At 33.8% G+C, this 17,631-nt stretch overlaps 1 protein-coding gene and 1 long non-coding RNA gene across 2 annotated transcripts; one reads left to right on the top strand and one right to left on the bottom strand.

The window, feature by feature from the left end:
• The first annotated feature begins 308 nt into the window (after nt 1-308).
• Nucleotides 309-17,629, top strand: LOC119081143. The gene is made up of 3 exons (XR_005088436.1): nt 309-420; nt 10,073-10,083; nt 17,619-17,629. It is a non-coding gene; the product is annotated as an uncharacterized LOC119081143 (long non-coding RNA).
• On the bottom strand, nt 4,053-4,843 carry LOC119081141. Its single transcript, XM_037189886.1, has 4 exons — nt 4,689-4,843; nt 4,464-4,616; nt 4,254-4,393; nt 4,053-4,192 (listed from the first exon to the last, which is right to left on the bottom strand). The coding sequence occupies exons 1-4, from the start codon at nt 4,749-4,751 to the stop codon at nt 4,114-4,116; spliced, it is 435 nt and encodes a 144-aa protein (XP_037045781.1). The 5' UTR covers nt 4,752-4,843; the 3' UTR covers nt 4,053-4,113.
• Nucleotides 17,630-17,631: the final 2 nt, after the last annotated feature.

The raw sequence follows: 17,631 nt of genomic DNA, 5'->3' as shown, positions 1-17,631 counted from the left end.
CTAGCCGAACGAACACGATTTCATCCACAGAGTTCGGTTTTTCATAAAAATATTGATAAGGTGTCTCTTTAGATGAAATTTGACCGTAATTGACAATTCGTATGGCCTTGGAACAGACCTATCGATACGGAATAACGTACAATCCCATATTTTCGATTTCGCCCTTTTTCAGTCTAAGCAGGTCCACTATACTGCAGACAGCTGTAATTTATTGAATTTCTGTCGTTTTGTTCGAAACAGAGCCACTCAAATTACGACGATAAAAAATAGAGCAAATGGAAACGGTAAAGTTGAGCTCAAAATTTCATTAATAGTCTTTTATCTGCCTAGAACAATAATTTCCCACTTATCCCTCTAAAGCATTTTTGTTTATGGTAGATAAAAAAATGTATGCACCTCTTGCCAAGTTGTTATCTTGACGTGTGGTCAATACGGTTCTCGCCTTCGGCTCGACCAGCAATGCCCACACGTCTCGATAACAATTTTGCCAAGAGGTGCATAATTTTATGTTAAATAGCACGACTCGAAAAACGATTATTAATTTGAGGTGTGTTTGTGAGCTGAGAGAGTATTGTAACGTGAGAAGTATATAAGTATATAAGTTGTTTTCTCTAGGTGAACAATATCCGTTCTTGATTAACCTAGGGTATAAATGTTCGTTCGTTTCTACCCTAGGCTAGGGTTTATTTTATGTATATGGTAGGTACATGGCGTACACATTACTTGTGTTAGTGTTAACTTTTTATAAGCATCTGTTAATGACGAGGACGATAATAATAAACGATGAGCCTTGGCTAGTATGATCTTATATAGCAAAACGAATGTTATAACTTTTGAAGTAAAAGATTCCTACAAAACACCTTTAACAAAAAAAAAACAGTAGATTTGCTCATTATGTTTGCCGCTCAAAATTCAGATGTTAAAATGTCGTGAAATTGAACTGAGATGGAAAATGTCATGTTGACCTTAAGACGAATCTTGTTCGCAACGACACGGCAGAGTAAAAGTAACCCAGGCAGGAGCGCTTGTTTGACCTGAATAATCTAGTAGCCCTATGTTTTTTGCGAATTAAATTTTTCAACTTATGTCAGTGTTCATTTGAGTTCATTTTCATACAGTGTATTAGGTCCCTCATTTGACTTTTCAATAATGAACCGCTCCTGCCAGGTTTACTTTTACTCTGCCGTGGCAACGAGGATCGAACGAGACCGTTCTCACGTCAACAGCAATAATGGTGGATTGTTTTTTTATTGTTAATGTTCGAAATGATAATAAATTAGTTATGTCCACGTAATATAAAGATAAAGGCGAACCAAGAGTCAAATAATCGAATAAAACTTTCAAATTTTTCAATTTATAAAATTTACAAAATGCCCTCATGACCAAAACGTTCAATTTACCAAATCAGAAAAGAAGAAAAGGAAAAAAAATTATCTCAAAACACATTAATAACTTTCAAATTATGCAAACGCGATTAAAGAGTGTGTTGTACACAAAATATTTTCAGATTTGTCACCATTCTCCAATAAAAGTAATTTTTTTCAAAACACCATCTTCGAAAATAAATTCAAAAATTTATTGATACGCGCCGCTCGTTCGGTGTTGTTGTTCGTTCTTTTTTTTACATATATTTTGTTTGAAAGAATAATGCTAAGATGTAAATTTAAGCAAAAGTAAAATCCCATAGGTGAGGTCTCCTCTTCATTTTAAATACCAACCGGCCAAATCAACTAACTTAATAAGATTTTTTTCCCTGTATTAATGAATGATCAGTTCTATGATTGAATCATTTGTGTATGTGTGTAGGCGTAAACGAATCACTGATCGATAATTTTTAGTGGGTTTTCTCGCCTAATTCATTTTCAATTTGTAATGCCGATTTGTAACAACAACCGCATAATATATAAGTTATTCATTGATGTTATTTTTTTCAATGTTCGTCATCTTTCTTTCGGATGTTCAAACAAAGTATTATTCAATATTAACCCGCCTTCTTCTTTCACTTAATAAAGTGGCTTTAAATGCTTTTAATTTGTTACAAATTCAATTATATTGCCAACAAGAAGACACCATCCATATAATGATGAAAACAAGCGCGCAAAAATATCCATACCATTGAGGAGGTCTTTTACAGAATAATATTAAAACGCGGAGTAATAAATTATCGGTTATTAATATAGATGTGTGTATAGTAAAGTAAGAATTTAATTTGTTTGTTATTTTTTTTGTATTAAATATAAATAACTGTTCAACAAATAAAAGAGATACCAGAATGGTTTGGTGTGGCTTGGGATGTGCTTTAGCTTAAGCCGAATAAATATTTATACTCGCACGTACGATAAGTAGTTACAATCGCTCGAAAGCTTTTTATAAATATTTTTATTGTAGAGTGCAACATCGTAAAACATGATTGACCATGTACTTACAGTTCATATCACAATAAGATTTAACCAGGAACCATATTTCAAATTTGTGGGAAAATCTTTTAGAAACGGCTAATCATCTGTTATCGACAACACCTACAGGAATAAGCAACAAGCTTTGACTAATGCTGCATTTTATAACAAAATCATGTTCAAAACAATTGAAGTAGAAGATTTGAAATCAATTTTTTGAAAATACTTAGATCAAATGAAGTGATAGATGTGATAAGACACCTGCTGATATGTTTGCCGTTAGGGAAACGTTAAACACTGTGAGATACTACAAGAGAACTTGTAGATTTATTGATCACTTGTCGATGTTCTTGCCTCTTGTTTAAGATAAGTGGTTACTTTGCGGAGTACTCAAATTTATTGCATTGGCTCCGAGTATACAAGGGGATAAGGCAGTTACCCCCATGAAGAGGACAACTTTTACATCTCACGGAGGAGCAGCAATCAAAAAAGTTTTCTGACATTTACCTTCCTTAATCATCCACTATGCATGCTCGCAATATTTAATTCCAAACAAAATGAAACTATGATTTTTCAGACCGAGTCTCAGATCTCAAGCTACCAGTTGTTTAATTCTCAAACCGAAAAACAAACCGTTCTAGCGAAGATGTCAAACTACGGACAATAGACTCAATTTAATTACATTCTTATTCCAACTATTAATTCTGATATGGTAATTTCAGATGAAAAACGTTGTGTTGTTGTGCGAGTCTTCAGTTTGATTGTGTCCATCGATTTTTTCTTTGATTTGATGCTTTCAAAATGGATAGAGGTGTTACATATGTCTTTTGGTTGCAAAGATTTTAACGATTGAGATTAAAGGAAATTTACATTCTTTTTAGTTTTATATTGCTAAGAAAATATTGTCATTTTGTAAATACTTTGTATAAGTTAGTGTGACGGTGTTTTACACCTTGTAATTATTTGTTCAATTTAATCAGCAATAAAACGAGACACTTTATTTTTGTGATGTTGTTCAGCGTGGCTTATAGGGGGGGTTCTAGTTTTTATATATTTTGTCGTAATTTTATGCGGTAGGTATTGGCAGCCAATAAATTTTGTTGCTCGCACAAAACCAGACTATAAGTGGCATGGAGTGGCACCTCGCAAAATGCAAACTCATCACAGAGCATGTCACAACTGGCTTGATTTTAAGATCATGGTCAATATAATTCAACTTTTTATAGGAAAACTTTTACATGCTTTTGTGTCGGATCTAGTTAGTCACACTCTGGAACTTACTCAATCAGCTCACCTGCCTCTTCTGCTTATATGTTTAAATTATTGTTAGTCGACCTAAGTAACTGCACACTTGATCAAGGAACGATTTTCAAGATCAACACATGTCCCTCCTTTATATGTATCTATGTTCGATTTGTACCTTTTGGGTACGATATTTTTCCGCTACCTGCCGCACCCTTTGATGCAAATAAAGCAAATTAAAATAAGGGTGCAATTTATCTGCGAAGCGAACCTTTCATTTAAGAACATCTGTTCTAACATTCGGTTTTGTGACTAAAACGATATCGTATTAGTATAATCGCCTGCTCAACTAACTGCTGTCTCCCATTTAATAGAAAAATATGCCAAATCTAGTCTAATTTTTTTCATTGCAAATACAAGGTGTAACAAATTTTATTTCGAACATGTAGCAGTAGGTACATCATTTACCAATAATTTATAATTCCTTCAGTAGACTTGCGTGTTTTGATATACTTTCGGCCGCACACAAAACGATGTCCCTCGACAAATAGCATCTGAGACAAATTTTAATGGAATCAAAATTCGTTTTCATGATTCAGTTGAAAGTTCACTCACTTATCATCATTATGCACGTCTTTGCAGTCTTTGGTTACTTCTTTAATGAATTGTTTGGCCATTCTACCTCCAACCGACCCACCATCACTTCCTCCTATCAATTTATTTAAATTTTCCACCACAAACTCTCCGTCTTCGATCTGAATGTTGTTAAAACGAAATTTGATCAATCGCACGTGTTAAAAAAATAAATGTGTTGGCCCTACTTACAATGCCTGCGTGTTCGTAGAGACAAGTCAACAAACAGAATCCGATGTGTGAGGTTGGCATTTTCTTATCCACAATTAGTTTTACCTCATCATCGGGAGCATCAACTTCAATTTGACACTTTGTTAGAATTGAGGCCGCATCATCATCACCATCCTATTTGCCACGATACAAATTCAATCGTTTATTTATGAATGTATTCAAGTTTCATAGCAGAAAATGTATTACCCCGATAACTAATTGCAACGAATTAATTAGTAAGAAAGACAAAAGAAAGCAAATAGATTTCATCGTTTTTTGTTAATGGTAAAAAATGATCTCTTTGAGTGGAAAACGTTGACTAAAAAAATTATTTCCATTTGCGGTAAAATTTTACTTAAAATGGGCCGAAAAGAAACAACTGAACAAATAACACAACATTTAATTCAGGTGGTTTTTATGTACAGTGCCGCATCATGAAATTTTAATAAATACAAATTAGTCGATATAAATATAGTTTAGATCTTTCCGACTATTTGCTTTCTGTGTAAAAAAGCCAAAGAAAAATAAAGTGTCGGAAAAACATTTGTTGCCAACAGTATTTCTACATCATAAAGGAAATTAGCTCGGCTTGGCAAAGGAAAATAAGTAGAGTAAACTCAAGTTCTCGAGTCGAAGGACTGCAGTTCACATGTGAAAGCAAGAAATGAAATGAAACTCATTGTCGTGATACACTTGAAACCGTCTAGCACTGGCTAATGTACCGTTGACTAATGTGTTGTATTTTGTCACAGATAGCAAGTGGCTGGAAGATGATCTCGGTGCTATATTCTAAGATAATTTTGAATTTGTAGTTAAAATACCACGGAATATGCTTTTTCCTTTACTAGGGAGGGAAAATGGACTTTCCGTTTTCCTAAATTTAATCGTCCAAAATAGGAAAGTAAATAACTATTATCAACGTAGCAACTTGAAATATAACGTTCAAGAACGTGTGAAACATAAAGATTAGTATGGGCTTAGCGTGAAGTCACGAGTTTTTAACGTCATACTAATAGCAATCGTATCACGATATAGTCTCATCATCATATGAGGCAGCAGCACATTTTTATTATTTTCCAAGCTGAAGAACTTAAATAAATGAGTTCTGCTGCTTAATTTATAGTGTTTAATACAATAATTATTTGTTCACCGAGGGAAATCAAGTTCCAGCTTTGTTCCCAAGGTCAACACAACATTTTCCACAACAAATGCCCCCGAAGTCTCAGCTCAGGTGAGAAAATAACTATTTCTCGCCTGTGTTGTTAACACTCTTTTATCACATACGCGCGGTGTTACTTAAAATTACTTAACTAGAAGAATAATTAAAAAAATTTTACTTCAGGTCTATGTTGTTGTCTCGTTTTCGCTTATGTAATAAAATAGAGTACACACTTCTCACTATCAGTCTCGGCAAGCCTCGACTTCTTCGTGTAATATATATTTTTAGGAAAAACGTTGTTCCTAATTTACGCTCAATTTTTTTTTTAGCAAATTCGATTCCAGGACATGGGCTGGGAGAATAACTATTACTTCATTTTGTAGCTTGATATTGCTTATGGAAGTCATTGCTTGCTTATCGTCAATATAGACAGAGATATCTTGAAATCAGATTTCTCCCAAAGATTCGTGATTTTCTTAAGTTTACCGGAGCCGATTTTCAGGATGTGAATGGTGGTCTTTTCAAAATGTCATACCTATCACAACTAAGGATTCCCGAGGAATTCTTTATTCTCTAAACAATTACATTAGAGACAACAATGATATAAAGGCACGCATTTTGAATCGAACAGTGTTTGGCACTGTACAAAATAATTATACGCTTGCACTCATAAAATCCAATAAGCAATAAATCCATTTGTATAAACTCTCATTATTAACAGTTCAATTCAGTGCAGTATATGGTAGCGTTTAAAATCAATAAAATCTTATTATTCTCTCTAATTTATTAAGCAAAAAAAAGAACCGAGAAGAACCACTAAGAGATATAAAAAAATTGATATAAAATAAATCCGAAACCATAGCCTTAGAAGTGACTTGATGTTTACAGATCAAACACCAGTCAATACAGAAGCAATAGTTAATCGTTTTCTATTGTAAGAAAACCACACAGTTGAGAGAAGAAAAAACATGCTGCGATCTTTAGTTTCAACAATTGATCCCAATGAACATGGAACACATGTTTTAAATCGCGGTCGGCTCGACTCTGTGATACCATTGTTATTGCCAATTGATTTAGATTCGGTATTGACTATCGATATTAGAGATACCATCAATTAAACGATGTTCTGCTATGATGTGCATTGTGTTGTTGTTGTTATACTTCGTGTATGTAATCGTGAATACGGTTTAAAGGTGTATGCAGAGATATAGAGAGAATATGGATCGACTAATTTAAAATTGCGGTTGAAATGAAATATATTATAGGCATGAGAAGATTGTTGTTGATACAGAAAAAAAGATAGAAATAAAATTGAATAGTCATACTTCCGACGAACAGTGGAGATGTAATTATCAGTTTTACGGTGTCTTTTCGATTTTCTGTTTTAACAGATGAAGTGTTACAAAGCATGTTGATCAATGATCATTTGATCTGAGGGAGTATAAGTAAAATGTAAAATATCTACTTATTTGCTTCTTCATACCCATGCACTCATACACAGTTCCTATGTAAAAGTTGCGAAGTGATTCGAGATATCCTGATTAAATCTGTCTCTTAAAGCATTGATCAAGTATTTGATTAAAAAAATCTTTTACTTCATTTTTTCGAACGTACATTTTGCTATAAGGATCCGAGCCAAGACTCATTGCTTGTTTTTGACACCGTCGTTGATAACAGCGTGTATACACTAAATTTGAACTACATTTTTATTAGGAGATCGCACGCGAAATGTCTCTCTCTCTATCTCTGTATGCATATAATTGGACTCGGTCATGTAAAAGTGGGGCATTAGATAAAGCGAAAAACAACAGAAAATATTTGGAAGCCATAGGCGGTTTCATTCCATACACAAATTAACTATTTCGATGTGTTTGAACTGGTGTATCGTTGAGATCTTAGTTTGTATCCAAGTTTATTGCCAAGTTCCATTCGACCGTATAAAATCTTTTGTTTCTGTTTCTTTTTTCTGTGTAAGTTTTCTTTTGCCTTTAAGTGAAAAATAAAAACATTTAATTTAATTTACTTTAGAATAATACGAGTTTGAGACTTTATTTATATTTTCATTTTGAAGTAAATTATTTTTTTAAAAGTTGTATCCGACTACAGAAGCATAAAGTAAACCGATACGCACTTTGGTTCCACTCTGGAAAATACACATTATTCTATGCGTTTTTTCACCTCTGGTTGTACATAAACGGCGCCTAATGTTTGAAAATATATAATTCTTTTCATCGAAACTTACATGTATCATGCGGCATATTTATGGATTTTAACCGGTAACAAAACTGCAAAACTAGATATCTGTATGGACAAAATAATCAAGATATTGTAAAGATTCATTTCTTCTAATAAGTTATGACTGTGTTGATCGGTAACTCTTTATTCGAGGCTATAAATTTCAAGTTTCGAATGAAAATAAATTCAACAATCTTCTAGAACCCATGATTATGCATAGACCGACGACGACGTTTCTTTTTTTGCAATATTGAATTACAAGATTATTTTAAAGATTTGCTAACAAGAATGAAAATTGGAACCAGCCATCACAAAATCAAGTACTTACACCGTTAAATTTACTCGATGGAAAAAAAATTGATAGAAAAATCGGATAACGTTGGATGACTATTTTTAAAGAACAGATAAAGAAGTGTGCCGACGGGCATTAGTAAGACCCGTTCGTGCCATTCTAAAATGAAAGTTAAAGTATTCAGTTCATCTAGGTCTGTCTGTAAGTAATAACTTTACATGGTAGAGTACAGAAGATCTTAGTTCTAAATAGCTTTTGTTTAGCATGTCTCTGGAATAGGTATTTGTCCAACAGACTCTATTTTACTGTTGTTATTACTATATTCACACCACTGTTCTACTGCTTGGTTGCAGATGCTATGCTATATTAAACACTATAAAGGTATATGCTTGCTTACCCTCATCAACAACGATCTGAAATGGAACTTTTATGGTCATTCATATCAAACTTCAGTTGCATCTTTGGGACGAAAATGTTGGTAAAGTGAAGAGGCCAGTAATTCGTACAGGACTAAAAATAGTGTCTTGTAGACAAGAGTATTATAATATAGCCTAAAGACGCGGCATTAATTGTATGAGTTGCTGTTTGCAACATTGTAGTGGCTGTTCAAATTTTCTTTTTAACTTGATTGAGATAGACCAACGATATCAAGCAAAAGTGATTATAGTCGATAGCTGCCAAATAGAGTACAACTTTGTATAAATTGGTTTTCTACTATGTTTTATAATTGTGTGACACACTGCCAAGTTTCAATAACCCATTTAAGAGCACAACTCATGCTTGAAGTGCATATTTCGACGAAATATTCTCACTGGGCCACATAATCAGTCCAGCTTAAAAATTCAGTGAAATCAGTTTCGATGACTTTGTTTCGTTATTTAAATTCTAAATTACAAAATTGCATCCCTGTAAATAATTGAAACAAAAAGATAATCGTCAACAACACACCTAAAGTGCTTCATTAAAACTATTACAGCCAAACATTGATACGGTTCGATTACCTCTCATTAACCGTTACATTTAATATAGATCATCACTTAATCTCACGTTCAAACATCCATTTTAACAAATTTATGCACTTAAAATGAGAAAATACATAATATGGATTCGTCTGTGATTCACATAGAATATCCCCGAGTAAATAACTTATAATATGCTTACCTTTGCTGGTTATTTGCCTGACCATTTACCACGAGAAACAGGTTATGGTAATTAATCACTTTATTTCTTATTATTGATGGTTTATTGTTGTTTTGTATTCGAAGACATAATGTAGGTGAGTGAAACAGTAGACATTGTGTAAGTTATTGTTTGGCGTTTAGTTCCTAATTTTGACATCAAATACATGAAGAAGAAAAAAAAACGTTTCTTCGACTGTAGTCGGTATTTTAGGCTTTCAGGATTTTATGAATCGTTTTGTGAATATGTCCGATATCGACTAAACATTATTTCGAACACAGAAGACCAACAGCATTTTATTGACAATTGATTCATGGTAGTCTTATACATTTGAGATTTTGAAGGAGAAAAGTTAATCTACAAAAGAAGTTAGGCGGCTCGTTGCGTCATAGTTGTAAACAAAATTTAATGCCCCAGAATGGTCAACAAATTTACTCAAAAACGCGGACTTTAACGCTAAGAGAACCATAATCACGGTAATTCTGTTCTTTTGAATTAGACAGTTGGGAATAGCACCGCGTACGTAATTTCCAAAACTGTTGTTTTAAAGTAGTACACCCTTCACAGTAAGATAGTTATCGAATCTATTACTTGAAACGCTCTAAGTATTTTTGGTAAATTGAAATAAACTCTTTCTCTTTATTTGTTTCAACAATTTTGATATATAAAACAACGATTGCTAGTCAGCATTGTTAGTTCATGCCGTCGACGTCGATAACAGATAAGATGATATAACCGTTCTTACACCGTTGTCAGATGATTTCTTATTTCGATGTGTCCGGAGAGGTACAATGAAATTACGAGTGACAATTAAAATTTTTAAGCTTTTTCAAGTGACAAGCGTATGGAGTCGCGACAATATAGTTTCTTCAACTGCCTATTGAGGGATTCTTCTGAAAAACAGAAGACCGAAATCGGACACATTTTCTATTGGAATTTTTTATAAGTACCTAGAAAGGTATTCGACCCCAGAATCCAAAACCACTTTCAAAAAAATTGCACGTTCCGAGTACCTCGAGAAATTTCTGTAAAAAAAGTGTAAGTTTTCAGTCTTTTTTCGGTTGAAAACTTCAACTGTACATATCTCAGTGTAGACGAATTTCAAACCGAATAAGACCCTATTTGCCCCGTAAGTACATGCAATTACCTTTCTAATGACACCCCACACGACCCTGTACGGCTCGTGTAACTGCAGAAGTTTTTGTAAGAAAAGTGCATAGTTTTGGTTGTTGATCACCTCACACTAGCCACACAAGCTTCGAAGAATTTTTTTGAAAGTGGTTTTGGCTTCTGGGGTCGAATACCTTTCTAGTTACTTATAAAAAACTCCAATAGCAAATGCGTCCGATTTCGGTCTTCTGTTTTTCAGAAAAATCCCTCATTATAGTTTTACAGTTTGATATACTAAATCTTCTACTTCATTGGCTTTTAGTTACATATCTAACCATCGCTTAATTTTGTCATCATTTTCAATAACAGATGACTAAAGCTGTTTCCCTCAATATACTTAGTATAAAGAAACATGTGACTAAATCGAGATGATTGACATAATAACATTTTTTAACGATTTGATTACACTTCTCGTTTTTTTGTCTCAACATGTTTTTCATGTTTGACCATTCAAGATGCAGTCAAGATATGCATCAACCGTTTTCAATAGAATCACTTTTTATTCCATTTGTTTTACATTCACATTTATAGAGACTATATAGTGCGATCAGTACCATTATGATATGTGCGAGGAAAGAAAAGCATAATGACTGACGTGGAGCGATAGACAATAATACGAGCCATTAATACGAAATTCATTACAATAATTACAGGTATTCCAGTTCAGATACAACCGCGCTGTGTATTGATTTGTCGTTTGTGTCGTTCGTATACATCGGTAGCATTTAGCCAAGTTTTGCTTCCACTTTGGATGCGATGATATTCCATCTCAATATTATGTTGCAAAACAGCACATTCTCAGACGACAAAATTCTCAGAATTAGTTTATATTAATATGGCAACGGCGAATTCTTAGTGCGCCACACAAAATAATATAACAATTCTCTTATAAAATTGTAATTAATATTGTTTTTTTCCTCGTTTAATGAATAACTGAAATAGTTCCGACATGCATTAAACTAAAAATATTTTTATATTTATTTGCGTGTGGTTTTTTTTTAAATATATATCATGAAAAACTTATTTTGTTGTGTATGATGGTTGGTACACACAGTTATTATATTTATATACCTGTATGTGAGAAATGAATTGAGGTAAAATTAATTCAATTCAACGTTTGTAGTTCCGTGCGTGCGGGTCATTTCCTGTGCGTTTATTTTTTAAATTAATTATTTACTAATTACCTTAATCAATTATCTGAAAGCTAAACACAGTCCTGGCAAATTTGCAAAAGATTTCATTCGAAATTTGTTTTTATTTCACTTTTTCTTTATACAAAATTAACGAATTATCACATTTTCGTTTTCGACAGATTCTACATAATTTCTAGATCCACAAAGTTGACAGTCTTGATATTGAATGGTTTTTTGGTTTTTATCCCGGTTTTTATCATGTGCGACAAAAACTTCGGCTGAAAAAAAAATCAAAAATTGCATTCAATATAACAACTGTCAGAATCTGTGGGACTAGTAATATCAGATACCACATAAAATAAAAATGTGATAATTCGTAATTTTCCAGTATTGTAGAATTTGCAAAAAATTGGAAAAGAAATCATTGTTGGTAGCATAGCACTGCTACTAGCTCGAACACTCATTCTGTCAACGTTAAAATAGCCTCCAAATTTCAAAGATGTATGCGTGTACGATTGCATGTGTTGTGCAACGCACTGCTCCTAGCATGAACATAAGAAATATTTGGAGGCTGATGGAGTCACAGTAGGCACCGCGTTTCTTTCGTAAAGATAGATGACTTGTTTTCGTTGTATGAGTTAAAACACACAATACAATAAATCTTACGCGGTAGCTCTCATCACAAAAGCCTCCAAATTGGACATTTGTCAAGAGTAGTGTTCATGCTAGGTGCGTTGGTTGTGCGTTTTTCCAAATATTTCTTATGTTCATGCTAGTAGCAGAGCTGTGTTAGTAATTAACCGCCTCTCGAGCTCTAATATTTGATTTAATGTTAACAACTTTAGAATAATTTCGTTACATTTGTCTGAGATGTAGATTCTCGTAAGAGATGGATGGCTACATTTCCAATTTTAAAAGAACATACACACCCGAGAGCAAATACGCTATCTGAATCCGAGCATGAGTAATTCTCAACTCGCTTTATAAAGCCCAAAAAATTCCTTTTTAAAATCCGGCTGAATCTTAGCTTGTCCTTGAAATCTGTATACACAGAAAAAATTGAAATAAAAATATTGCAAAAACGACAGTAGAAGAATGTGGTTCCTTGATAGTTGCTGTGGTCGAGGCTGTTGTAGCATATCAGAGAACCAGTTTTAAGTATGATTTTTTTGTTTAATTTGTAGATTTCCTTCCTGCTTCGGCAAATCTTTGACCCGGCACGCTGAAGTATAATAATTTTGTTATACATAAACAACAGAAGTTTAAAATCTACTACTTCGTTTGTTAAACGAAGCGAAACAACATATACAATATGAACTATAAAAGGATTAGCAACATAGCTTAACCTTTCAAGGATGCCAAACGCGGCAACTCTAACAATACTAAGTCTACAAGTTAATTTGACTGTTAAATGGATTGAAGCGAAGTTTTCTACTTCAACAGTTATAACATACATTTCGCTATTAATAGGCAGAATTCATCAGACTACATCTCTTATTTTCTCGTTGACGTAAGTGACAGACGACTTTATAGGAATTTATCGATATAAGTCACATAAACCAAGGTTCTAAAAGGTCAGAAGCTTGACATAAACGCGTTCATCAAATCATCAAATTCCGTTTTGTTTTTCAATTTTCGGCTTTACGAGTCGAATTTGCGTAAATGCCTATCAATTTTTCTGTAGGTAAGGAGCCTCCAATCAAGCAAATTAAATTGTCCACAAAATGGTTAGGTTGATGAGAGAATGTCTTCCCCCACAAAAAATATGAAATGTCAACATCGAAGTGAACACATATCGATTGTTGTCATTTCATTTCTTGTGAAAGTGTTTGTTTTGAAATGCATTCTGAATGCATGTTTATGAAATCAGTTCTAAATGCATTTCGAACCAATTTTTTTGTATTAGGGATCATTGCTTCTTCATAGAGGCTCTTTTGAAGCGACTGTATGATTCTTTTTAGATTAGACAAATATTAACATCAGAACTCTAAGCGATGATGCATTCGGATTGTCCGTTTTCGTGTTGAGGTTAGTGTAAATATTGTTTTTCAATACAACAAACATATCCTTAACATAGCCTTAACATTTAACTCATATACTAAATCAAATCATACAACATTAGTCAGCGGGTTGTTCAGCTAGTTGACACAGTAGCAACATTCTTTTCATCACGTCGATTTGGTACAATTAATGAAATATTATTCTGAATGGCATTCAGATGAGTTTGTCGTGGAATCTGGCTTACAGTTGTTATAGAAGCATGTAACGACATCAAGTATTTAGTTTTTAATTATATTCGAATAGTTCTCGGTTGATATTTCTGAGAAGGTAAAATGAGCTGCTATTCGAACTATTGTGAAGAAGTGAGAAATTACAAAGCATACCTATATCTATAGAAGGTAACTTGTAATGCATATTTTCGTACGAAAAAAATGTAAGTCTAAAGCCAGCAGCATGTTGCCAGCAGCAACCAACTATAAGCTCGAAGTATGTACAAAAGTTCTGCCTCAATCCCATTCCATACTTTGTTTGTAGTGATTATTTATTCCGATTTTATTATTGTTTGATTGTAACTCGCGTGATTTGAAGATATAACTTTGTAACGAAATATTTAACGAAAAAAACCGTTTCGTGCGACTGCCTATCATTTTCCAAGTTCTCCTTATCTGGTGCCCCGTTGGGACGAAGATCACACTTTGAGATGCTCTAGCGACAGCTAGGATATCATTACAATATAGTTTTATCGAATCTATTATTTCGCATAGATTGATATAAAATCTGTCTCTTCATTTGTTAAACATTCATTTTGCTATATTTGCTTGACGTTGTCTAGCGCTCAACATGTTTAAGGTAAAAGCAAAATAAAATGATCGAGTCTGGTTTTTGACCTGACTCGACCATTTTATTTTGCTTTCATTTTATATGTTTGTCTCATTTGTCGATAACATATGATTAAGTTACACAGCTTTGTTCTTCTATTACTCTATTTTCGGTTCACTAGTGATCTATTTCAGTAGTCCTTCTGGGTTTCGAATGCCGACTGGATTTCGTGAATCTGCATTATTCCAAGTGCGTCTGGCATACGTAGTCAAGGATAATCCCACAGATATGGTTTTAGTACCTATAATAAGACAAACTGTGCCATGAGAAACACTTTGACTTTGAACTTGATTGAGGTTCGAATTAAACATCATTCTCATCTACAAGCCATTAAAAATAGACATTATTATGCTTTAGCGATTTGCCAAATATAAATATCTTGCTCGAAGCCACACATATTATATGGAGTGGCGATATAAAAAGGAATTCGAATATTATATATATGTTTGTACGGTTAGTGGATGTGTATATATACAATAATCTTCTTCTCTTTTTTTTGGATCATCGAACTCAAACCTGATTTATCCCATGTTTTACTTAATGCTTACGTTTTTGAAACAAATAAGATAAATAAAATTTCAAGCCAAACGAGTCAATGAATATAATTTATGATCAGAAAGTTACTATCATAAAAGTAAAATAATATTCAAACAAAATTATTTATTTATTTGTATTTTATATACACAATTCAATTCATATATATGTGAACGCTCTCTTCTTCCGTTTTCCATCATCACATTGTTTTTCGTTCCTACCACATATGTAATACAACTTGTACTCCTTTTTTTCTCTGATTAGACCGTTTATGTGGCGCAAATGAGTCTTTAGATCTCTGTTTTATATTAAATGTACATTGTCAATTATGTGGTTCAGCTGTTATGTATACCAATACCATATACTCGAATATGATGTATTGTAAACGATAAATCTTAATTATGATTTTCGTACATTTATACCGTTTGGGCGATGCATAACGTGAACGTGTTTTCCTTATGATGAAGCTGAAGTAATTTCGAGCTTTTTTTTACAGTAATCAACAAGACGGCACTCTTTCTTCAACTAGCCCATTGCTTGTTTCCAGATGAAGCCCTAAATATCGCACAACTACTAAAAACTATTATATATTCCCATCTATCAGCAGCGAGAGTTGAAAACAATGTCCAGCAACATGATAATAGTGATGATGATAACCACGTTTTTACGTATCCAGATGAGTAAAAGTATCCGAGGGCTTCAGCCCGAGGTACTTTTACTCATCGTGATACGAGATATCAAATTATTTCACGTGTAAAGTATGGCGGTTTACTTTACGAGCGAGGGAAAAGGTCTTCACTAGTGAGGGAAAGGGTCTTCACTAGTGAGGGAAAGGGTCTTCACTAGTGAGGGAAAGGGTCTTCACTAGTGAGGGAAAGGGTCTTCACTAGTGAGGGAAAGGGTCTTCACTAGTGAGGGAAAGGGTCTTCACTAGTGAGGGAAAGGGTCTTCACTAGTGAGGGAAAGGGTCTTCACTAGTGAGGGAAAGGCTACATTACCTCACTAGTAAAGTAAAAGGAATATAGTTCAGACTCTCGTAAAGGCAAGTATTCTTATCATTGGAGTAGGTCGACTTTCCCATGTTAATAGTACATTACGTCCGAGGTTCCAAATTTTTGTTTCTAAAATTTGGAACCACTTACGTACTGTGCTTTACGTGATTATGGATATCGCCCAAAACCACTTACAGTGGAGGTGTGACGCAAGTCCTGTTATCCACTTACAAAAGAACTGATATCGGTGTAGGTGACGCTTACAGATTCGACACGCAAAAAGGTATGCGTCACAAATGGCAGCTGATGAGGAAAGTACGCGAAAGGCTTATCAACAAAAATCATACCAGAAAAATTTTAGGAAGAAAATTATAATAAAAAAGTTTGCGTCACAAGGGGCAGATGTTGAGGAAGGAAAATTTTTAAAATTGTGAAATATATTCCTTTAAAAAATGGAATTCAAACGGAAGAAAGCCGAATCATCTGCCCCTTGTGCCATATTTTCCGAGTTATTGATGACATAGCTCGCACTTAAAACGCTCATAGCTCCCAAATAGACGACTTTTTAGGAAAACCATGAAACACGTGTCGAATGAAATCTGAAACTATAAATTTGTCTTTTAAACGAACTTTCTATCTTTTATATTTTCTGAGTTATGGGTCATATAGCTCAATGGCTCAAAACGCTCATAGCTCCGAAATTATAAGCTTTTAAGAAAATTCCTTCAAATTAGTTTCTTAGAATTACGTCCTTAACATACCCTGAAAATTTCAGCCAAATTCACCGGTAAATTCAAAAGTTTCGTTGTAACAAAGTGACAAAGTAACAAAGGTTGGTAAAATTCATCAATTTCAAAATGTATGAAAATGAATTTCTTCATACAAATTTCTGCAAATTTCTAAGTTTTGAAATTTAATATCTCGGCCAAATTTTAACCTTATGAGGCGTGTGATAGCTCGTTGAACTCGTATGGACGCCCAGATTACGAATAAAATACTTTGGGGGTAGTAGGAGCAAAGGGAGAAAAGTCAAAAAGTTCGTGTTCCTCAGTCCTGCGGAAATTTTTTTTTGTCAAATTTTTAAGTGTGAACAGACTTGCGTCACGGCCCTTCACTAACGTAGGGCCATGATATGTGTGTGATTTAGGAATGATATGAATCAAAACTGTAATGAGTGTGTTTAACAAAATATGTCTAGATTGTCAAAATTTGTCTTCCACCGCCTTCGTCATCAACTCAGAGGTGTCTCTACCTGTTCTTTCAGAGCCTTGGTTATAATGAGCTGCTAGATACTAGAGTAACGACTGAAATACATAGAGAGTCATTATCATTAAAGGCAAGTAGCGAATTTGTAATCTTCTACTTCTTTTGTATGAAAAGTCGACCTGGTCTCAGTGTTTTTGGTACAAAAAAATCTTTAATTTTGATATGTATTCTCTGTAATAAACAGGGCAGTTTGACAGTGTCTCTTGTTTTTGTTTATTAAAGAAATTTATTATGTTTTCTCTCATCAAACAGCAGTCCATATGGCCACGAATAGTCATTCATAAATTTACGAAACAGAAGAGATAAAAGA

The sequence above is a fragment of the Bradysia coprophila genome, unplaced genomic scaffold, assembly GCF_014529535.1.
Source record: "Bradysia coprophila strain Holo2 unplaced genomic scaffold, BU_Bcop_v1 contig_350, whole genome shotgun sequence".
NCBI lineage: Eukaryota > Metazoa > Arthropoda > Insecta > Diptera > Sciaridae > Bradysia > Bradysia coprophila.
This window is presented reverse-complemented; position numbering and strand designations above follow the sequence as displayed.